The 23,638-nt window shown below is 43.6% G+C and overlaps 2 protein-coding genes across 15 annotated transcripts in view; one reads left to right on the top strand and one right to left on the bottom strand.

Moving 5' to 3' along the window:
- MCPH1 (microcephalin 1) overlaps positions 1–23,638 on the top strand; it is a 229,870-nt gene that overhangs the window by 102,364 nt on the left and 103,868 nt on the right. Inside the window, exon 13 of one of the 13 annotated variants that reach the window (XM_055567554.1) lies at positions 19,420–20,682. The exons of 9 other annotated variants lie outside the window; for them this stretch is intronic. In XM_055567554.1, the coding sequence (XP_055423529.1) occupies positions 19,420–19,524 (105 nt within the window). In that variant the 3' untranslated portion in view covers positions 19,525–20,682. Of the gene's footprint in view, positions 1–8,859; positions 9,249–13,778; positions 14,210–15,437; positions 16,532–19,419; positions 20,683–23,638 lie in introns of those variants that run through there. 3 more of the 13 variants (XM_055567557.1, XM_055567552.1, XM_055567553.1) reach the window with 3 other exon arrangements.
- The window catches only part of ANGPT2 (angiopoietin 2), a 59,254-nt gene that overhangs the window by 4,987 nt on the left and 30,629 nt on the right, over positions 1–23,638 (bottom strand). The window contains exons 3-8 of one of the 2 annotated variants that reach the window (XM_055567568.1): positions 20,155–20,276; positions 15,071–15,303; positions 12,725–12,852; positions 7,139–7,240; positions 6,216–6,382; positions 1,465–1,595 (exon numbers count right to left, since the gene is read on the bottom strand). In XM_055567568.1, the coding sequence (XP_055423543.1) occupies positions 1,465–1,595; positions 6,216–6,382; positions 7,139–7,240; positions 12,725–12,852; positions 15,071–15,303; positions 20,155–20,276 (883 nt within the window). The remainder of the gene's footprint in view (positions 1–1,464; positions 1,596–6,215; positions 6,383–7,138; positions 7,241–12,724; positions 12,853–15,070; positions 15,304–20,154; positions 20,277–23,638) is intronic. The other variant, XM_055567569.1, reaches the window with a different exon arrangement.

The raw sequence follows: 23,638 nt of genomic DNA, 5'->3' as shown, positions 1-23,638 counted from the left end.
GAAAACTGCTGTCGCCCGAGTGGACTGCTGGACTCAGTGTGGGAATGGCAAACAGGAAGGATTCCAAGGGCTCATTCTCCCACCCCCTTCCCCTGGTTGGCTTTAAAAAGGATTATTATGGTTGATGGGGGAGACAGGCAGCTTTTACACAATCCGCATAATAGCATTCTCTGGTTGAAATAATTACTGAAGTGGGCCTGGCTAATAAGGAAGGCTTAATGTTACCACCATGTACTTATACATAAAATACATTCTCTAAGGAACCATAAGACTGAGTTTCTTAATGGAGCCTCCGTCTCTCAGTATCACTGAAAGACTTGAAAATTACTTTATTTCACATTATTTTCTTAAATAAATCCTTTTGCCTGTAAACAGTTCTTAACTGCAGTGCTAACATATGGTAAGTTTAGATCCTTTACTTGTTGACGCAGTCCCTCATAGTTCTAAGATTTATTGACCTCAGCTTTTTCCTCTGGTTTTCCTGGGTGAGTAATGAATGAATTTTTGGTGATACAATTCATGGCCTCCACAGATTCAACACTGCCAGTTTCCTGTTTGCCTCTACATTTAGTCTGTACTGTTGGCAGAATTTTCGTTGCTGATTTCAATCTTTCAGTGTGTTTAAGAACTAACTTTGATAGCATTTGCCAGACTTTTTTTCTGGTCTCGGTCACAATTAACTGGCTCTGGTTATTCCACTTTAAAAGTTTTAGGAATCAGAAGAATAGGTTTCCTAACAGTTGGTCCCTATCACTAACCTCTGACATGCTTCTGAGAACTCATCCAGTCATTTAAGTGACTGTTATATCAGATTTGCTTTTGAATGTGGTTTCTTTTTTATTTTGAGAGATCTAGCATGGGAGGTATCAATAGAAGGCAAGAACAGCCTGAAAATAAAGGCCTTAATTTAAATTGGACTATCCTTCATTTTAATTTGATGCACAGAAAAGGAGGTTGTTTAGTTATTTTCTTTGCATTATAAGTGTTTGCTATATATTAATGACATCTTTAAAAAAAACTGAAAAATTCTTGTTTGAACTATAAATTATTCATTAGAAACATTCCTATACTGATGAATCCACGTCACTGCTTTGTTGCCATTTTGAGTTCTTAACCTTTCTAATAAATAAAGCAAAATGGAATTAAACCATCTTTCTAACATCTGATATTCAGCACAAGCTCAGGAGAGCTTGCTCAGGGTCACATGGCCCCTCTCCCTGCCAGGGCCAGGTCCTGAGGAGACACAGTTGGCCTAGCGACAATTCTAGCTCCATATCACATTCGTGTGTAAAGCTCAACAGTCCGAAAAAGCGAAAAACAAACCTCCCCGCATTGAGCAAGTCCATCTAGTTATGAAATTTGGACACTGTCACCGATCACAGGTTGCAGTCTGAATAGCCAACCTTTCACTCTCTGAAACCCTTCCTTGCCAACACAAATAGGAAGAGAGAAAAGTCCTCCCACCTCCTGTGAGCATTTGTGAGCATTTGCAAATGCATTTGTCGTTGTCTGCATCCTTCGTGCTAAAATCATTTCCTGGCTGGCTTATGCTGCTTATTTTGCCGGCTGTCCCCGTGAGGCCTTTAAGGTGAATCCTGTGAGCATGCAAAGAAAAACAGAAAAAAAAAAAAAAAAGAAGAAGCAAAACATAATTGGCTTGGGTGGTTGATTTATCATAGTGGAAAGTTTTTTACAATGAAGAATTTCATTCTGCAGAAGCGTGTGCTATGCCGGTTAGTGCACTAATGCATACCCAGGACAAAATGTTTTTGTGCTGGTATAAACAGGAACCAACTTATCATCAAACCCTTAGGCAAAGAGGAATGTTTTCATGAAACCTTCACCGCGTATCACTTGCACAAGCATCAGCAGGGACTTCGGGGCCCTATAATTTATTTTCCTGCTGCTTTCAGATAAACAAAAGAGGGGAAAATGCGTTGTGAAGGGATCCTCTTTCCATATCATGGAAATAGTAATCAAAGTCCCGAGATGACCAGTGTGGGTGGGGAGGGCAGCAGACCAGGAAGGACCATTGCACTTGGTGTAGAACTCTCGTGAACCATGTAGAAAACAGCGCCTATAGCTGCTTGGCCTCATTTCTGAATAGTATTGTAATAAACCTGCCAGACTTTGAGAAACAATAAGTGTACTGTTCATTAAACTCTAGATGATGGCCCAGGCTTTTTGCTCAGTCGCCGAATTGTGTCCAACTCTTTGCAACCCCATGGACTGCAGCATGCCAGGCTTCCCTGTTCCTCACCGTCTCCAGAGTTAGCCCAAGTTCATGTCCATCAAGTCCGTGATGTCATCCAACCATCTCATCCTCTGTCGTCCCCTTCTCCTCCTGCCTTTAATCTTCCCCAGCATCAGGGTCTTTCTCAGTGAGTCAGCTTATCGCATCAGGTGGCTGAAGTATCGGAGCTTCAGTTTCAGCATCAGTCCTTCCAGTGAATATTCAGGGTTGATTTCCTTTAGGATGGACTGGTTGGATCTCCTTGCAGCCCAAGGGATTCTCAAGTCTTTTTCAGCACCACAGTTCAAAAGCATCAATTCTTTTGCACTCTGGCTTTTAGGAGATCGCAAAAATCTGGCTCCCCCCAGCAGCGTGCCTGCCCAGGAGGAGGGGAGAAGGGCCGGGGGGCTGTGTGCCCCACTCCAGGGGAGCCCGGGCCAGGGAAGCAGGGTCCAGGGGGCACGAGAGCCTGCACCAAACCTGTGTCGCCGTGTGGGCCTTGGGGCCGGGGTTGCTGAGTCTCCCGTCCTGGGGAAGCTTCTGTTCTCTAAGCCCCCCAGACGCCACTCGTCTTGCAAACGCCAGCTCACGTGTGCTGGCAACTATCTTGGAAGGAGTAGGGTTTCTTGGAATTCATTTTGGAACAGAAGGTGGAGCCGGGAGGAAAGGTTGGCCAGGGGCCTGTCTCTCAGCGCCCACACCACGCACTCCCACACGTGAGAACTAGTGCCCAGAACAGCCCCAAGATGGGTGTGCGGCACCCGCTGTCTCACAGGTAGGACGGCTGAGGTTCAGAGACAGGAACTCGCCCAGAGGGACACGCCGTACGTGGCGGAGTGGGGACTGGTTGCGGCTGCCCCTCTGTTAGGGCTCCACGCTGGGGCACCCAGTGTGTGGTTATGGAGGAAGTCGTTGAGGGCGCCTGTGACCTTACCCAGTAGGTTCCATAAAGCATTATCCCTGAGTAACTTCTGTGTTAGTAATTCAGATTTTTTAATTGTTTGTAATATTGTAACTCTGCAAACATCATCACAAAGCAGGCCTGAGTTTCTTGATTTCAGGCCCCTCTTGTGTTTCAGTCATGACCCCAGGCTCCAGCACAACCTCTGTATACCTGGTGTAACGTGTTCATGTCAGTTCTGCTCATCTCTGAGGTTTTGAAGCACTTTCCTTTTTTTTTTTTAAACTTTTGTATTTGGGGTATAGCCAGTTAACAATGTTGTGATAGTTTCAGGGGGACAGCAAAGGCGCCCGGCCATCCACGTACATGTATCCATGCTCCCCTCCCGTCCAGGCTGCCATATAACAGAAGGACTTAAATTTCTGTCCCAGCCCGTCCCTTTAATCGCAGGCAGGACTGAAATGAATGACTCCCTTTAGATCCTTCTGTTGTGTGGCCCACTGGTTAAAGTTGGCTTTTTTTCAAAACTTTATCAATCAAGAATAGCCACATTCTCGAAATTGCTTTAAATTGGTACCCATCGCTTTTATACCACAGTGGAATGGTGAGAGAGGTAATGCCAATATTTAATAATTAAATCTTAGTGTTTGTATGGAACTGCCAGAATGTTGGTGTGTGTGTGCTCAGTCACTTCAGTCATGGCCAACTTTTTGCGGCCCTATGGACTGTAGTCTGCCAGGATCCTCTGGATTCCCCAGGCAAGAATACTGGAGCTGGTTGCCATTTCCCTCTCCAGGGGATTTTCCCGACCCAGGGATCGAACCCACATCTCTTAACATCTCCTGCATTGGCAGGCAGTTCTTTTCCACAACGTGACCAATTCTTAAGGTTTAATATACAAATAGTTTTTAGTTTTAGTAAAAAGAATCATATTCTATTGATGCACTTATATATTCCTATAACATGTATTTTTTTTCAGTTTTCTAACATTTGAGAAAAATTCCTTTAGTAAAAAACAACTGCTACATGCAGTTGGCGTTGTGAAATATCAATAGTTATTTTAAGTTTTAGTCACATCCCAGTTTTCTTATCACATTGACATGTTTTATCAGGATAATAGTTTTTTTCAATGTAGTATCTGCCCTATAATGTCAAGTAAATTAAACTGAGCTTTAAACAAATTTGGGCTTTTTTATATCATGTATCTAAAGATTGTGTTTCTAAAGGAAATATATCTGTTAAGAACCATCACAGTTTAAAATATTTTTATAATGTCAGCATACAAGGGTAATGACCCATTTTGTAAAATCTTCTTATGTAAATAGTCTAATCCTTAATTTTTGTGTTCTTTCTTTCTTTTTAATTTCTCTGTTGTAGAGTTCTAACTGTTGCCAGTTGAAAAAATATTTAGCTTGGAGGTAAAACAGTGACCAGCCACTCATGTCTTAAACTTCATTGAGTTTTTGATCTCTTTAGAGTCCCCTTGGGGCTGCACTGTAGCCCAGACACCTATCTCTTCACTCATCTGAGCCCCGGTCCACCCTGTGCAGCCCGGCTCTGTGTGTGATGAGAGCCAATGACTGACTTCTTAGAAGTCATGTCAAAGCTTGTCAGACACTATGTCTTCAGACACGCTCCTGAATTTTGGCCCACCGTTTAGCGGGGCACGAGACGGTGTGCGCTTCTCAGGTAGCTGTCAGCAGGCCGGCTTTCAGCCCGTTTTTTTTTCGAGCTGTCCATTGCAGCCTCCCCGAGAAGCCAGCTCAAGGACTTTAAAAATCACAGGTTTTTTTCCCCCCCCCAAACTACTAAGGTCTTGGAATTTTCATTGAGCAGAGGGTCTGAATTGGGCATCGGTGGAATCCAGCCAGGACTGCAGGCCAGCTGACCTCTGTCTCCTGTGACACTGCTGTGGACCTTCTCTTCTGCCTGACATCAGAGTAGGTGTCTCACGTGTGCCCTGCGGCCACCGGAGCCGCGCCTCCCCCTCCATTCTTCCCCAGCCTGTGCCTTCAAGACTCCCTCAGGGTGTGCTGGCACCTGACTCCTTGTGTTGTATCTTCCCAGACCAGTTCCTGGGTCACCTGCAGGCATCCCGTCCCCCTGGCCCCCGCCAGCAACAGGTATCCTGAGCCCCCGCGTGACGGCGAGATGCCCCGATCCCTGCGCTGCTCTGGCCGCACACAGCAGGGTGCGGAGCCCCTTTGCTCTGCCTCCACTCTCAGGCCATTCTAGTGCCAAAGAGCCAATTCCCACTCAGAACTGTCCGTGCTTTTCTTGGAACATTCGAGATTAGCTCTGCCAAGTAGGTGGGAGGACGCAAATACTGAGGCCGTGCTGTGAACCAGCCCGTCTTCCTGCAGCCCAGGGCAGAGGACCCAGCTGCCCAACCACCCAGCTAGTCATGCCTCTCTTGAGCTTGGAGCTCATCCTGAGTTGGGGGTGGAACGCAGCAACTGAATGTGGTTGAACTTCACAAAGATAGGTTTAACTTTTAAAACCTTCTAGAGGGAAACAGCATACTCATACATCTGCTAGGCTTCCCTGTGGCTCAAATGGTAAAGAATCTGCCTGCCAAATGCAGGAGACCCGAGTTCACTTCCTGAATTGGGAAGATCTCCTGGAGAAGAAAATGGCTACTCATTCAGGTATCCTAGCCTGGAGAATTCCATGGACAGAGGAGCCTGGTGGGCTACAGTCCATGGGGTCACAAAGAGTCAGACACAGCTGAGCAACTCACACACATACATCTGCTGTGTTACTGGCATGGTATCTTATAATAAGGACACAACATTCGTTTATTCTGCAAATAATTACCTGCCAGGCAGGGTTCATCTGTGCTCTTAGGCTACAGAGCAGACACAACAGGCACAATTCTGTCTCATAAAGCTCCCCTTGTATCGTTAGAATTAGAATGTTAAAACTAGAGACACTTGCCTAAGGGCAGCAAAGAGCTCTGAGAGCCAAGCTGCTTTTCCCCATTAAGGGAGCCTGTGAGTCATTCAGATTCTGGTTAATACAGTGGGGTTCTGACTTCGAGCAAGTCTTTTAACTCGTTTCGGTGACATGTAATTTCCTCACCTGTAGTTGAGCTCTTCATTCGAGAGATAGAAGTGGTCGTACAGCGAGTAAGCCTCATTCCCTTCCCAGTCTCTTAGGTGTATTTTCAGCACGTAGCGTTTCTGACCCGTCACCTGCGAAACAAACTCATTTCCCAGCCAGTGTTCACCCGAAGGGTTCCCGAATCCCTGAAATTCAAGTTGAAAAGTTCGCTTACTTCACTTTTTTTTTCCCTTCACATATTTGAAATCAGTAGTCCATCAACTTAACATGGAACAAGCATCAAACATTCGGCAGAAATTCCTTCCTGTGCTGTGAAACTTTGGGACCTTCCATATAAGGTTTTTAAAAAATCAGTTTTAAGAAGCTAAGCGGTTACCAGAAGGAGATTGGTATTGGAATAATTAGAACGACTTGGAGAACCCCCAGTAGAAACATTATCCTAGGGGCCTCCCTGCTGGTCCAGTGCTCGAGGCTTCACTTCCCAGTGCAAGGGGTCTGGGTTCAGTCCCTGGTGGGGAGCTCAGATCCTGCATGCCTGGTGGCCAAAAGCCAAAAAATAAAACAGAATCAGTGTTGTAACAAACTCAATAAAGACTTTTAAAAAAATGGTCCACATCAAAAAGTCTTAAAAAGAAGCATCATCATAAACACCTTAGTTTGCGGAGGTGTGAAATGCTGTGAAGTAGTCTACCCCTAGAAATGCTGAGCCCACCAGCTTTCGCATGCCTTTGTTTTGATGTTTCGTTTACATTACATCGACTGGACCATTCTTTAACGTGGTGACAGAAGCACCAGTTAGAAAGATCCTTTTGGTTTCAAGACAAAAAAAAATGATCAAAAGTCATGGGTTAGTTTTAGATTTGTGGTGGAAGTCCTGCACATTCTCAAAGTTAGTTTTCGCAAGGAAAATTATTTTCAGATGGTTTAAAGAATATCCATACCACTTTATATTCTTTCCAAGTCCTCTGAAAATCAACACTGCCGTCTTCACGTCGCTGAATAACTGTCCACCCACCTCCACCCGTTTCCATGTCACAGTAAGCCTGCAACGGGAACGCACGGTTACTGCCTGGGAAACGTCTGGACTTGGGTCCTCGTCTTACATAACAGAAACGAGATGAACAGAGATACTTAGAATACGGCCAGAGCTGATGGGGTTCTCTGGGGTAAATCTCTGTGGTCTTCCAAGAGGCAAAGGATTTTAGGGAAATTGAAAACCATGAATTTAAAAAAGTAAACAGTAACATAACACGACGTGTGGATGAAAATAGGACCTTGTCATCATCTGTTCTAGGCAGAGCCCCACCCCGACAGCTGACCCAGAGATCCGCGCTCCTTAGCGCTTTGTGGGGAACGGGGCATGTTGGCTGATTGGCCCCAAGTCTCTCATCTCCGGCCTGCAGAGATCCATCCCTGAAAACCTTTATGATGGTTGCCAGTCCCAATCAACTCTCCAGAGAGTTGTGTAAAAGGGAGACTCTTGGATTGCAGAGCTTCTAAGACTGCTGTGATGCCGTGGAGCTGTTAGGCTTCCTCTGAGTGTGGGATCAAAGTCAGCTTCCATGGTTCACCCCTCAGAAGGAGGGACCGGAGACTTTGTGTGCGAACCGAGCGGGGCCTGGTGGTTCCACCCCGCAGACCCCAACCTCACGCTTCTCTCTACCTTGCTCATGGCCCCTGGTGTTTCTCTTCCCTACTCTTTTGATTTCTGCTTTTAAATGGCCTTGGTGGGTTTAAACTTTGCTCAGGACATGGGATTCCTTCTTGATCTAAGAGCATCCATGCTTAATTTCAGCTCATCTGGAATTTTATTATGAAATTAAAAACCCCTGAAAATAAGATTACACAAATAGTTTTAAATAATGAGATTACAGTAGAATGAAGACGTTTTCCAAAAAGTTAAGATAAATTTCCCTACAGCCTCCAAGGTAGTAAATATGAAAGTTAAGGTTCAAAATCAATGAGAAGTGTTCTTTCTTTGTTGTCCTCCATGGTCTTTTGGGATACTTTTGGAGGTGGTTTTGGCAGAGTAAGTTTAAATGTGAACCGTACTGCTTCTTGAGCTGAAATCTAGGGACTAGGGGCTAACGGCGCACCCAGAGTGCACCCAGGCCTGCCCCTTCACTGGGCGCACTTGTCTACCAGCCTGTTCTGAGCCAGCTGAGAGCAGCAGCTGGAGCCCAGCGCCAGATCACCCGTCCCCCTCTCTCTGCCACCTTTCCAGGCTCTTTCAGCACTGTCACTTGGCCCATGTTGCTTTCCTGGTGATCCTTATGTTTGTAAACGTGTGTTCCATGAAAGAAAATTGTGTTTATCAGGAATGAAATGAATTCACCATTTAAATTAATCAGTCATATGAAGTTGATCTGCTTAAGATAACCCCTTATGGCTCTGAATTGACATTATTATTATCATTATCATTGCTCTGCATCACTCCGTTCCAAGCACCAGGCTGGGTTCTTTGTATGTATTATCTGTGATCTCATGGCAACTTTGCTGTGCTACTCTTAATTCTACATTTTCGAAAGGAGAAAAGATTTGGTAAAGTCAGGTTAAGTTGATCAGAGTCATTCAGCTGTTAAGTGTTGGCATATAGGATTTGAATAAGGTCTCTTTAATTCCTGATTCTGTGATGTGTTTTCTACTCCCTCATGCTTCCCAGATGGGCTTCCCTGGTGGCTCAGACAGTAGAGTCTGCCTGCGGTGCAGGAGACCCAGCTTCGATCCCTGGGTCAGGAATATCCCCTGGAGAAGGAAATGGCTACGGTGACAAAGAGTGGGACACAACTGAGTGACTCACACACATGCTTCCAAACACAGGGAAGCTTGGCTCTTTTGTTAATAGGCCAGAAGTCCCTCCACCCAGCTCCACACTGAAGTCAGTTCATGAATAATCCTGCCTCTCACTTGCCTCTGGTCCATGAGATGGTCAGTACCGCTGACTTCTGTCAACATGTCTTTTAAAAGATCCTTCTGTGGCGGATTCATTTTGATATTTGGCAAATCTAATACAGTTACGTAAAGTTTAAAAATAAAATAAAATTAAAAAAAAAAAAAGATCCTTCTAGTAAATTAGCTGAATAAGCTCCATTGGTCTGAGCAGTCACGTGCACACACATGGACTCTCCTACCCTAAAAGGTGTGCCGGGGTGAAGGGCCTGCACACTGTTCTCAGTGAGCCTGTCCTCATTCCACGACACTCACTTCTTCAGTGTCAAAATCGCCCTGATGAGTTACTGATATTTAAATCAGAGAACGACTCCATCTTGTTATAGAAATCACTCAAGACCAAGGTCTGGGGTCTGAGCCATACTATCCTCTAACCCCATTAGGAACAATGATAGGATCATGAGAACATTTTTTAATATTTGTCCAGCTTGAGGGGAAGAATAAAACCCAGCATTTATAAAAACTGAAGCATTATGGCTAGTTGGCTCATACTGCTTCCAGAGGAAGATCGTGCTCCAGTGGAGCTCTCCATGTAGCCAGGAAGTACTGATGAAAATGATGGAGCAGATTGCATCAGGGTCAGAAAAGCAGAAGTCCCCAGATAATGCCCCAGACCTCCCTGCTCCAATTACAGCAGACCCGAGGGCGGTCAGTGCTTCTGATTAGCACACCACAGCATGGTCCACGGGCCTGGTATCTTGCTCTCAAGTTTGATGTCTTTGAGCAAATAACGCTCAATTTAAATGTCATGCTTCAACTCTGAGGCCATGGTGAATGAGTGATTAAACAGCAAACGGAAAAATGTTAGGAGTCAGGTATCCTGTGAAATTTAGGGAAGGAAACCACTGTGTCTCTTAACTAGCAAAAACAACAATGCTTCTGATAAATGCCACTGTGCAATGTCTATCTTGTACAAAAATCTAATGAGTTCTTTAAAAATCTAGTTGAAATATTTAAGCCTTTTTGGGAAAGATCTGCCCAGAGAGCTGTTGAGCATCCTTTTCTTGAATTAGAAGATTCAGAGTGAGCTTGAGTGTCCCGCCCTGCAGAGAAGCTGTCCCTGGCCCTTTGTTATTGCTGTTTAGTCACTGCTGCTGCTGCTGCTAAGTCGCTTCAGTCGTGTCCGACTCTGTGCGACCCCATGGACTGCAGCCTACCAGGCTCCTCTGTCCTTGGGACTTCCCAGGCAAGAATACTGGAGTGGGTGGCCATTTCCTTTTCCAGAGGATCTTCCTGACCCAGAGATCGAACCCAGGTCTCCTGCACTGCAGGCGGATTCTTTACCACTGAGCCACCAGGGAAGGCCCTCGTGGCTCTTGGGGGCAGCCAGAACAGTCACACTTCCCGTACATCGACTGGATGGCGGGCACCGAGCCCTGTCCTCCGTGCTCACCTCCAGTGTCACCCCAAAACTGCTCTGTGAGACAGGGGAGCCCGCAGCACGTCGCAGATGAGGGAGCAGAGGCTGCAGGCAGGGCAGTGACTTGCAGAGAGGCACATGCCGGCAGAGTCAGAGTTTAGGCCCAAGTCTATCAGACTTTCTCAGGTTGTGAATCATGGAGTCTGAAGTCCGGAGGGGAATCCAGAGGTAACTTAATCTGGACCGTATATCTTAGAGATGAAAAAATGGGGGTTTCAAAGATTGTTGTTCCCTGCTGTTCAGTGAGTTGTTTTTACCGCATGTGTGTAAAAGGGCATGTAAATGCTAACGCTTCCAGCCATGGTCTGAGACTCCATCACCCCAGGGCCATATATCATCCTCTTCCAGCACCGAGGCTGTTGGGCTGGTAGAGCCACTGGGGCAGGGGCACGCAGTGAGGCAGGAAGCGTTACGCCACAGGAGGGCGGCGCTGGTCCCTCTGGTCTGTCCAGGGTCATTCCACTTCATTCCCCATCCCCTTCCTCCTCCTGTCACTCCTGTCCCGCCGTCCCCCTGCCTCCAGACCAAGGGCAGACCAACAGCTGGTGACAGACAATAGTGTAAAAGAAGTTGGCCTGAAAACCAGAGAGCAAAGGGGACTCAAAGGCTTGGTACAGAGTCTGCTCATCACTTTTTCATCGGCAACAGACTGTTCAGGTTTGGGGTTTTTTTTCCTCCCCCTAATGTACTGATTCTAGGGTGTAGGACATTAACTGGCTTTCAAAGTTGACTTAGAACACCATGAATAAATTAGATTTCTTTGGAAAGTATTATTCAAGGTAAATCGACTGTTTATCTTTTCCGTTCATAATCAAGCATATGTTACTGTTTCAAATTCCATGTCTTTATAACCTTAATGTTTGTATTTTTTATAAAGTGTTTTTCTCTATCACCATGTTAAATACTGAGGATAATCCTGAGTTCAAAAGGCTAGTACTTTCAGGAACCTCTAACATTTTCATTTTGATGCAGCATTGAGTGCCTTTTCCGTAAGTGTTTCTGTTCATTCAATTTGTAGCTGCTTTTACAGTTAGTAGTAAACATATTTATAGGCATTTAACAAATACAGTCATCTCACAGTTATATAGTGCTTCACACTGATTCTTGTGTAAGGCTGTTTTACCTTATAGAAGCCACATTGAAATATTCCCTGGGGAAGTGTCTCCCCCACTCCCACCCCCACCCACCCCCATCTAAAGCTTAACGTCTCCTGCAGCAAATTCAGGAGCCATGCTCCTGAAAAATCCAGCATAACCAAGAACACTGAGTTAAACTGTACACCGGCTTCTCCTTATGGTAAGTTCTGGTTCTTGGTTCACTTATGCACATACTTGGGAAGAAAAGCCCATCAGAGGGGATAAGAACAGCCCACCCCAGGGTCCCTAAGCCCCTCTGCAGCAAGTGCACAGCCTTCAGGGCTGTGATGGTGTTTGCACAGATGGTACCAAAGGACTAGCAGGTGAAACTGCCAGCCCCCTAGAATGAACTAACAGCCGACACCCTCACCGTGCTCCTCAGTCACACACTTGCAACCGGAGGAGAAAAGCCAGTGTCACTTCCGGATGTCCCTGACAAAGCAGTAAAAATGATCAGTTTTATTAAGCCTCTACTGCTACGTGTCTGTTTTTTCTATTCCGTTTGATGACATGGAAGTGGGTATTCATCACTTCTGCACATCAAAGTGCCTGTGGCTATCTCAAAGAGAGAAAATGGGACTTTTAGTTGCAAACTGAATGAGCTTTTTTTTTTTTGAATGAAATACCAACCATTGTTACATGAAATAATGACTGCCACATAAACTATGGTTATTCAAACTCTCAGATTTTGGAAAACATTTTCTTTATGACTAACAAAGAGAGTCTGACACTTCAAGACAAACAACTGACAGGAGGCATGACCAAGCCCAATGCAAGGGGAACACGAGCAGATTGTCTTATACAGGAGGTGGACTCGCAGAATGAGATAGCTCCTTCTGCATCGTCCATCAGCATCGTCAGTGCTGTGTGCCCCGCGGCGGGCCCCGAGTTACTCATGGCCGGTGTTTCTTGCTTTGCTCTGCATGCCGCTGTCATGGTGTGAGAACTATGTATGCAGATGTTCTGCTCCTGAAACCACCTGCTTCAAGCCAGGAGGCTGAAAACGAGAAGCAGTGCCTTACCTTGATCTCCTCCGTGGAGTTAGGGAACGTCAATGTGTAGACGCCGCTGGTGGTCAGTCCCGATTTGAATGCCTCCCCGCAGTCTCTGAAGATGATTTGTTCGTCCTTGGCAAGCAAGGAGTATGAGGCTGTTTTTCAAAAATAGGAAAGCTTTTAAGAGGAGTTTGTGAAAAGATAAAAACTGATTATTTTGAGATGCACTTATTTGTAATTATATCACATTTGAATTGTTATTGTGAGATGCTAGTTTCTTAAGCCTTTCTGATAAAGTTCCTCTTTCAGCCTGTTTGGTATTAATTCTCAAAAGTCATTACCAATAATCCATACTTCCTTTTTCTTCCCATCAACTGTATGTAATGCAAGTACTTTGCAATCACCCTTTGTACACTATTACTTGTGAAAAAATCTTTCATCTTGAGTAGAATCAGATAAAGTGATTACAGAAGAATAAAGAGCATACCTAAAAATAGCACTGGCTCTGCAGTGGCTGCTCCCACAGCCAGCTCGCCAGTTAGGCTGTGCTGTGGATTGTTCAGTTAGGCTGCGCTGTGGATTGTTCAGTTAGGCTGTGCTGTGGATTGTTCAGTTAGGCTGTGCTGTGGATTGTTCAGTTAGGCTGTGCTGTGGATTGTTCAGTTAGGCTGTGCTGTGGATTGTTTTCTTCTTGTGCATCTGAGGCCAGCTATTAGATAGTGATATTTCTTTAGACCACTGGGTGAAGACTTCAGTATTCTTTGGATTTTTAGCAGCCATCTCATAGTAGCTTGTCTTAAAGTATAATGAAAGTGTTAGTCGCTCAATCGTGTCTGACTCTGCCATCCCATGGACTGTAGTCCACCGTGTGTTAAAGAGGAACCTAAAATTTATTTATCTGTATCTTTGAAATTCTTCCTTAAAAGTGTAAAACATCTAGGACTATGAAATTCTTTCAAATTTTTTGTTTCACTCTCAACAGACTTCCCAATCTTTTTTTTTCTTTTTTTTTGCCACATTAAAAAAAAAAAAGTGTTTGTCTGCGTCTGTTCTTGCAGGTATGTGTTTATCTTCCTTCTAGAGAGTGACCAGCGCCCCAGGCTCTGGACCAGGTCGGGCGGGCAGTCCGCTCGGGCAGGGGCTCCGTCCACCCACCGGCCGAGGTGCGCGGGCAAACCAAGCTCGTCCTGCGGCCCTGTCTCCCTGCTGCTTGTTTCTGCCAGGATCTGAGCTGTGTGGTTTTCCTCTACTTTGGCTCATCAAAACTAGCACCTCACACTGTCCTGGTCCCACCAGGCATCAGGTGACTGTCTTTTCCTTTTCTACACATGTGAAAAAATGCAGAATTTTTCAAAATTACAAAGGAGTGTGACTCTCATTGGAAGGCATGCCCTGCAGACCCACCACGTAGCACAGGTCATGCTTGTTTGTCTGCTTCCTGGTTTAAGTAGAAACCTTTTTTAAAGGTCTCTCTTACTGAAGTGGGCATGACTGTATGACTCAAGGGAAATGTGAGAACATACTTCTTACGGAAATGAAGAAATATCTCTACATGAATCACATGTAAAGTGCATCTGTGTCGAACAAATACATTTGGAAGGGCTCTATGCAACAGGCCATAGTAAGACCTAGACCCAGTGTTTGAGAAAAAGCAGTCTTAAAATACCGCACAGGTTGGGTATCATCTCTCTAGTTAATGACGGAAGATATATCCCTGCTTCCCTCTAATACAGAAGTTGAAGGATAAAACAGGAATAAGGAAGGAGAGATGCCGTTACGGGTGTGGTGAGAGCAGGACCCTGGCGTTTCTTGGATACCGGTCTTATGTAAGCATTGTCTCATTTAACCTTCACAACAACCCTATGGGCCTAGTATTGTTTTTCTCTCCTAAAAAATAAAAAAAAGTCCACTTTGCTTTATAAAGAAGGAAATGGCAACCCACTCCAATATTTTTTGCCTGGAGACTCTCCATGAACAGAGGTGTCTGGCAGGCTGCAATCCATGGGGTCGTAAGGAGTTGGACACGACTGAGCAACTAAGCAAGTGGTTTAGTAACTTGGCCAGCCCTATACACCTATGTTAGCAATGGAACTAACTAAAAGAAGGCTCTCCGAGCCCAGGAACAAAAGGTTGTTTGAGGTGGTTTGCCTCATTAATATTTAATTAGTATAAATATATATTCCCCTTCCCCTCTTTCTCCTTCTTTTTAATTGGTTCCATATTGAGACCCTATAAAGTATTCATAAGAAATATGTAAGAGAAATAGTGCCTTTCTTGGAAAATGAAAGGTTTTCTGTTTTTTTCAATGAATTTTTGAAGTTTCACCGACTAATGACAAAACGGAGGAAAAACTTACGTGTAAACTTTACTTACGGTTTGATGTTGACATCAGAGTCAGTAAATTATTAACTGTCTCCATCAGATCATGTTGCTGCTTTTGGAGAACTGAATTATTCACCGTGGCCGTCACCAATTGTTTTTCTAGTTCTTCAATGATGGAATTTTGCTTGGATACTAACACCTGGAGCTGATCTTTCTCTTCTTTGATTGACCGAAGTTGAACTATGTGCTTGTCTTCCATATCTAGAACTTTCTTTTCCAGGAAACTTGTAAAGGGAAATAATTGTTAGTTAGTGAAGGGTTTTCTGATCACCATCAAAGCCATGAGCTTGGTAAACATCTAATCAGTTTCATAATCCTTATACAGTCGTTTATATTTATGTAATTTCTGCTTCTGCAGGGCCCTCTGGTAAGATGTCACAGGAGTTTTAAAGTAATCAGATGTTGCTGGAGCCGTGAGGAGGCTCTCAAGCGTGCTAAGATCAGACAGAGGACATAGATATGATATAGGCATGAGGAGAAAGTGCCCTGATGAAAATGTAAGGTTCATGACTAGAAATTTCCACATGCACTGTCTGTGAAGACCATGGTTTTTCTCAAGAGGAACGTGGGCATTGAGAAGGTGCCCTTGGTGTTGGGAACTCCTGGGGGTCAGAGCTCCGGGCTGAGAATGTCACCTCTGCACGTGACCCCCCGGTGCTGCTCTATCTGTGGGAAAGTCCACCTACAGTCATGAAGTGAAAGTGAAGTCACTCAGTCGTGCCCAACTCTTAGCGACCCCATGGACTGGAGCCTACCAGGCTCCTCCATCTACGGGATTTTCCAGGCAAGAGTACTGGAGTGGGGTGCCATTGCCTTCTCCTCTCTACCTAAAATGAAGGCCTTAGATTAGATGATGATCTCTGAGACCCCTTCTAGTTCAAATAATCTGTGAGTCTGTTATTCCTTTTTGGGGGGCAGTAACATTTTCTGAAACTTTAACCTTGGAAACATTACTAAGCTAACTAAGGGCCTACCTACCTATTCCAGGTCTTACCTATAAGCATTAATAATCAGTATTAATACTACTTATTATTAAATTCAGTTGCAGCTCTTAAATTTATCACCGTCCAGTTGTCAATTTTTTTCTTTCTCTCAAATCTCTGCCAGTATAATCCAGAGATCAGTCACAACCTGGCCTAAAGATTGAGTCTCAAAATTAAATACAAGCAGGTGCTGAAGAGTGAAGCCCAGCATCAGGCCATTCCAGACCAGACTGGCTGTGAGCAGGACCATGTATCTCTGTGTTTAAAGCTTAAAAGAGTCTCAGAGATCAGATCTCAGAGCCATGTTCTGCAAAATGCACATCTGGCCCCTTTACTGGCTTCTACAGTCAATTCAGATTTAGTGAGTTGTATTATGCTTTTTTTTTTTTAATAAAAGGAAATTAAATAAGTGGGATAAGACATGAGAATAAATTCGTAGCAAGAATTTTGCACAGTGCAGCAAATGCCATGGTCAGTGTGGACGGATGGTGGGCGGGGGAGGGGTGGTGCCGTGGGGACGCCTGTGTCACTGATACTCTGCTCGTTAGCATCTCACTTGGATTCCTGATACAGGATGATCTGCTCGATCGTCACCATGGAAGTTGGATGTTGGTACTGTGTAACTTGATATTAATGTAATTCACGGTCTGTTGAGAAATGTGGGGAAATAGCCCTGTTGGCAGAAATATCAAGGCGGAATCATGTTTCTTTTATGTGTTTTTATTGCCTGTATTTCAGAAGGGGACATTATAAATGACAGTGCTTTTCAGTAACAACTGAATCATATATCGGTAATTGTAATTTAATTGAACTGGTGCAAGTAGCCCCTAAATCATTTATTTTTAGAAGGAAAGAAATGATAAGATGAAAAAAGTATAGTAATTTTCAACTTCAGCTCATGGTTATTTTCAGGAAGATGTTGATGCTATTAAGTACTTTGACTTCACTGGAAAAAAATTAAATACTTTACGTTCCATGAAGAAAGCAATCAAACTTTGAGAGAACTATTGAAGATAATTTAAAATATGGTTTGTCAAATGTGCAACACAGTCACATATTTTTGTAATGATGAAATCTTAGGCTAGTCCACATCTTAGGCTAACCTCAAATTTTAAGGTACCTGAAAACACCATGCCAAACTCACTGAATGCTATAAAATCATCAACATGACTTTCTTATTATTTATTTAAAGTTGTTGATGAAAAGAAACATAGTATTGCCATTTCATTTCATATTGTGTCAAAAGAGAACATGCTTCCTGCAGCTGCTAAAAAGGTTATTCTTCTGCAGGTAGAGATTCGTCACATATGGTTTTTGTAAGTCCGCTGATAAAAGCTACGTCTTTCGGTATCCTCACTGTGGCAGGTCACTCAGAAACAGTGCTGTGGCTCCAGTCTGAGTTAGGTGTGTGCATTCAGTTGTTTAGTCATGTCTGACTCTTTGCAACCCCATGGACAGTACCTGCCAGGCTTCTCTGTCCATGGAATTTTCCAGACAAGAATACTGGAGTGGGTTGCCATTTCTTTCTCTGGGAGATCTACCCAACTCAGGAATTGAACCTGAGTCTCTTGCATCTCCTGCATTGCAGGCGGATTCTTTGCCACTGTGCCACAAGTCTGAGTTAGATATTTGCAATTCAGGTGTGGAGCTCTGCTGTTGGAAGTGACTTAGAATTTTAGTTTGTTAGAGATGTTTGTTCAGCAGAGTGGTTTTATGGAGAAAATGTTGTGATGTTTGAAAATAACTCATAAATAAGGGCTTCCCTGGTGACTCAGATGGTAAAAATAACTCATATGAAAAATGGATTGAAATTATTGGAAAAGCACACTACTGGTCAAATGTCAGTTAACCAGGGGAAAACTGTAGGATTAAGGGGGGAGGGAGGAATGTGAAGGATCATTTAAGCAAGAATTATCAGAAAACAGAGCAGCTTCCTGTGTGGTTGGAGTCACTCTTTTATACATTGTAAAGCTTTAACATACAAAAGAATTTTATCAAATTATGGATGATTAAAAAATGTAGTGAAAGTTGTTGATTGCATTTCACAGCAGTTCAGGCTGCGTTTCACAGCAATTCAGGCTGAAAACAAATTGCATATTGTGATAAGTGAAAATATTAAGCAGTGTATCTGAATTGAGAATTAGATGCATACTTTTCTAGACAAAAGGCAATGCCATTTGACAACTATTTATAAAGTTGTCGTCCGGGTAACATAACTGACACGTGTAAGTGATCATTTTAGCGCCATAGCATGCTAACTCAGGAATTAAGGCGGGAAGCATGTCCAGCACCAGAGTGTCCCAGCATTACTGCAGCCCACGCAGGGGAACATTAACTAAGGCCATTTTAACAACGTGAAACAAGAGAGGCTCTTAACATATCTCAATTATTGGCCTCAGACTTTTATATTACTTTTCATAAGAGATAAATGTGAAACATTAAAATATTTAGAATAAAAATCTACTTGGTACAGATGAATGGATAAAGATGTGGTACATATATACAATGAAATACTATTCAGCCACAAAAAAGAACGGAATTTGAATCAGTTCTAGTGAGGTGGGTGACCCCAAGCCTGTTACAGAAGGAAGTAAGTCCGAAAGAGAAAAGTATCGTGCATTAATGCTTATTTATGGAATATCTAGAAAAACTGGTATCGATGAAGCTATTTGCAGTGAAGGAGTGGAGACTCAGAGAATGGACCTGTGGGCACGGTGGGGAAAGGGGAGAGTGGGGCGGACGGAGAGAGTGGCACTGACGTGTGCGTGCACTGTCATACGTGAGCTCGGTGGCTGGCAAGAAGCTGCTGTGCGTCATAACACAGGGAGCCCAGCCCGCTGCTCCGTAATGACCGAGAGGGCTGGGCTGGCGGGAAGGGAGGGAGGTGATCCGTGTATAATTATGGCTGATTTGTGGCATTGTATGGCAGAAACCGATACAACACTGTAAAACAATGTTCACCCAATTAAAAATTTTTTTTAAAAATCGACTTGCTTTTCAAAACTTTCAATGAATTCAGTCTGTTACCCACGGAACAGAATTGTTTCAGTATAGTTCTCAATTAAAGGAAAGAATGATCATAAGACAGTTAAGTGTGCCATCATTTTTGGCTATGAATGAAGAATTACTTAGTTGTGTAACAGTGTGATGCATGTCCTGATTAGAAACAAGGAAATACGCATACCCGGAATGTGAACGGAATACCCTCCTACGTCCCCACCTGAGTAAGCCTACGAAAACAGTCCCCACTGGTCACCCATAATCTTGGTTTTTGTATCCGTTTTTTTTTTTTAGCGCTTTTAACGTTTTATTTTAGATATTAACATAACTGTATTTAATATTAACTTGTGTTTTTAGAAGGCATTGGCGACCCACTCCAGTACTCTTGCCTGGAAAATCCCGTGGGCGGAGGAGCCTGGTGGGCTGCAGTCCATGGGATCGCTAAGAGTCGAACACGACTGAACGACTTCACTTTCACTTTTCACTTTCATGCATTGGAGAAGGAAATGGCACCCCACTCCAGTGTTCTTGCCTGGAGAATCCCAGGGATGGGGGAGCCTGGTGGGCCGCCATCTATGGGGTCGCACAGAGTCGGACACGACTGAAGCGACTTAGCAGCAGCAGTGGTAGCAGCATGCTTTAAAAATAAACGTTGCATCATGAAATGTGTGTTGGTTTACAATAAGGTGTAGTTTTCCTGCTGTAGACCACTTTGCATTGAAATAAACTAAGTTCTCAGAGACAAAGAACTTGCTAATATCAAAATGCCTCAGTAGTAGTTTTCCATGGATTGATGTAAAATCCTGAGGTAAAATTTGGAGGATTCATGTAAGAGGATCTTTAAGAGGCCCAGAGTGTTTAAAAAAACAAAAAACAAAGTCAAGGACTATTTTAGAAGGTGATAACCATTTTGGTGTTTTTCTTCAAACCCTTTCCCTACGTTCCCATCAACTGCTGATCCTTGCACTGTACAGTAAGAAATTGGGCATCTTGAAAGCCATGCTTATTTATAGTTAATAATCACTTGAAATAGGCTTTCATATCTAGAAAATGTATGGTTCTGGATTATACATCTCTTTATATTTTTATTACCTGTTCTTATCTTGCAGTTTGCTTATTTCACTTGTCTGATCCAAAATCTGTTTTTCCAATTTGTTTGTAGAAAGGGAGTGTTCTAGAAGCTGAAGTTCAAGTCTTGTTGTCTGATTTAATACCTAAATGTAACAAAATAAAATTCCTACTTAGTATTTTTTTAAATTAGATACAAAGTCATCTAAATTGTAGGAAAAAATAAATAAAATATTACTTATTTACCCAAGTATCTTATTTTGACATATTTTTCATTTTCAGAAAAGGTTTGTTGTGCTGGAATACTTCAAAGTGTGCTAAACACTTTTTTTCTGCCATGTTATTTTGGAAAGGATTTAATAGTTCTGGACAGTGGTGTTTGTGTCAAATAATATAATGTTCATTTTCTTGCTCTGCCGTGTTTTGTCATTTCACACAGTGGAATAATCAGGAGCATAAAATGGTCATATTTAATATATCAGAAATAGTTGATAAATGAAAAGAGGCATTTCCTTTCCTCAAGACAAATGTTGCCCCCACATCTCTGTGTCAGTGGACAGTGTTTAGAACCACCTACTTCCATTCTGTAAGAGCACAGCTCACTTTTAGCCTAGCATTTCCTTATTTGTATTCACTTGTTTAGTCTCCCCCCCTTTCCTTTTCCATGTCTCTTTTTCCTATTTTAAAAGTCATGTCAGCCCATCAGGAAACGAGAGCATCAGTGTGGAGCAGGAGCTGGGTCTCGCTCTGCAGGCCTTTCTGACACACACCACGTGCGGTATCGCTGTTCCATTGTGTTCCGACAACTTCAAGAATGAATTCTTTCGCCTTTGGCTGCATTTTAGCAGGAAGAGTGCGGTGACTCATGTCCTCTGTGTCATGGTTACTCAGGATGTGACGTCATGTGTTAAGTGTCAGGCAGAATTGTTGGCCGGAATGAGGGTCCTTGAAAGAAGCATTGTTTGCTCAGGGTCTGTGTCATTCATGAACGCCTTGGCATGGCCCTATCACATGGGTTTAGGGACAGCCTGGTCTTCAAAGCTGGATGCCTTCCTGCCATGACCAGTCCTCTGTGCATGAGTAAAGACCCCGGCCAGCCCCAGGGTGTGATTGGATACTAACACCCGGAATATAGATGAGGTGTACATCTTCTGTGGGCCCCAACAATGTGCGTTGGTTATTGAGAGAAGGAACTGGAAACTCATCTTTGATTTTGCTTCTAGAGTTTAGCAGGGGAGGGGCAACCGATGGGTCCTGACCGATCCAGGACCAATGCGATGTTTTCCCATCACTTTTCCGAAGGCCTCCAGCTGCAGGTGACTCAATTACCCAGGTCACGTGGTTGTTTATTGTGTCTAAGATCTCAGGCCTCCACCCTCCCTCCCAGTCTGGTTTAATAGTCTCTCACGCTGACAGGCTGGAAGAATCTTCTAATCAGAACCTTTCGTGTTTGAATTTAACCAGCTTCACACAGTCACTGCCCACCAGATACCCGAGTAAGTTGATGCATAATTTGGTCCCTCAATGTCTTTGATTAGTCTCAGCATCTTACTGTGTTTAGTTGGCTATCAGAGGCCATTTGCTTTCCAGCCATCTTCCTATTTTCCTGTTTTCTACTTAGTTTTGCAATAGATTTTTTTAAAAAATCATGTGACTCAACAAAATCTCATTAAATGCTAGTGAGTCTAACTTACAGAGGACGGCCAAGGTTTCCATTATTGCTTTGTATCTGATGCTTTTTTCTTACTCTGACCTGAAACATAAGCAGCGTTATATTCAGGTCTTCTTGGCTGTGCATGGCTTTCTCTGGTTGAGATGAGCAGCTCCTTGTTGCTCTGTGTGGACTTCTTCCTGCTGTGGTTTTTCTTGTTGCAGGTGGAGCACAGGCTGCAGGCGTGCAGTCTCCGGTGGCTGCAGCATGTGGGCATGTGGAATCTTACCTTCCCTGACCAGGGATTGAACTTGGCCCCTGCATTGGCAGGCAGATTCTTACCCACTGCGCCACCAGGGAAGCCACAGGACTGTTTCTGAAGGGCTTGATTGCTCATCAGTTGTATTCTCAGAAGGTGGGCCTGTGACTCAAATATTACTAATCTATTTGAATAGTTGACCATGGGTATATTTATACATTTACTTTTAGATGTTTGTGTCTTAACTTGTTAGATTTAATTTACCTTTAAGAATTTTGAGTACCTTGTGGTCCGTTGTATAAAATATCTGTATTTTTCCTAAACTATTCTGATATTGTGGAGATATTTGATAAGCAAAGACAGTCTTATTCTATACTCAGCTAAGAATCTTGTCTTCTCCTGCCCATCCCTTGCTGTCTCTCTGCTTGTCTAGTGGTTCTCGGGGCAGCGATGGGAAAACGTCAATGCCCTTCTCAATGTGAGCTGCCTCGATTGGAAGGCTTATGGTTTCTCTTCTCCCTTATCACCTCCTGGCTGATGCTGGGCATGTCTTGGTTCTTTAGCTTAAGTAGCATATGAATCATAAGATTATACAGGAATAATATGTCATGGGAACCGTTTTCAGTTAAATCTACTTTTTTTTTTGAGCATTACTTATAACTCGTGGTAGAAAGATACTCCTCATAAGCCTATAAGGAAGTCAGGATCTGAACCCAGCAGGCCGTCTTACCAGTGGTGAATCTTGAACTTGGAGCTTCTCCACAGGTCCCCCAACAGCACTGTTTGCCCACCGGGACTCTTTCTATTGGGTCACCTGTGGCGGGCCATCCAGCATGGTTCCAGACGAATGTCATTCTATTGTTATTCTTCTGATATTTTCATAGTTCATATTCTTCTTTCCTACCATTAATTGACAGCTCATAGAACCTTAAAGCTCACAGGGAACTGGCCAGCTCTCCCGTTCGGAGTCACCACCTCGGAGGCCTGCGGAAAGCTGATGCCTCACTCCGATTTGTTCATCGGGTTAGTCATGGAGCTCAGGTCTTTGGGCTGAAAGCTAAGCCATCTCTGTGCCTCAGCGGCTGCTTCCTACTCTTCCCTTTGCTTCTTTCTCTTCCCTTTGCTTCTTTCTCTATAAACTCACACCACAAGTTGTATAAACTCACACCACAGATTGTTTTGGCAGTTCTATGAGACTTAGGTTTCACCTTAACTCAAGAGTTAGGGTTAAGAACAAAGTTTGTAGCACTCTGTCTCTACTCTTCATGCCTCAAGTACACAAAAACGTCAAGGGCTCAGAACTGAAAAGTTCGTCTAGAGTCCAGAAAACACCAATAAGACAAAGGAGCACTTATCTTGTAGCAAGTCTGATTAATGTGAAACTGGTCTGAATGTCCTCAGTAGAATAAATGTAATTTAATGTCAGTATTAAAAATATGTATTTCCTGATTTTAATTTCTATCTAGACACAAATTCTTAACTTCTTATCAAGTCATCCTTTCTTCTGCTTTTCTGCAGCTTTCCCTGCCTCTCCCTCGTGTCACTAGGTAACGATCTTGTGCTAGTTGTCTGTCAGTCTGGGCCACTCTGTGTTCCCT

This window comes from Bubalus kerabau, chromosome 2 (genome assembly GCF_029407905.1).
Source record: "Bubalus kerabau isolate K-KA32 ecotype Philippines breed swamp buffalo chromosome 2, PCC_UOA_SB_1v2, whole genome shotgun sequence".
Taxonomy (NCBI): Eukaryota; Metazoa; Chordata; class Mammalia; order Artiodactyla; family Bovidae; genus Bubalus; species Bubalus kerabau.
Note: the sequence above shows the minus strand (reverse complement) of the source record. Positions and strands in the feature narration are given on the sequence as shown.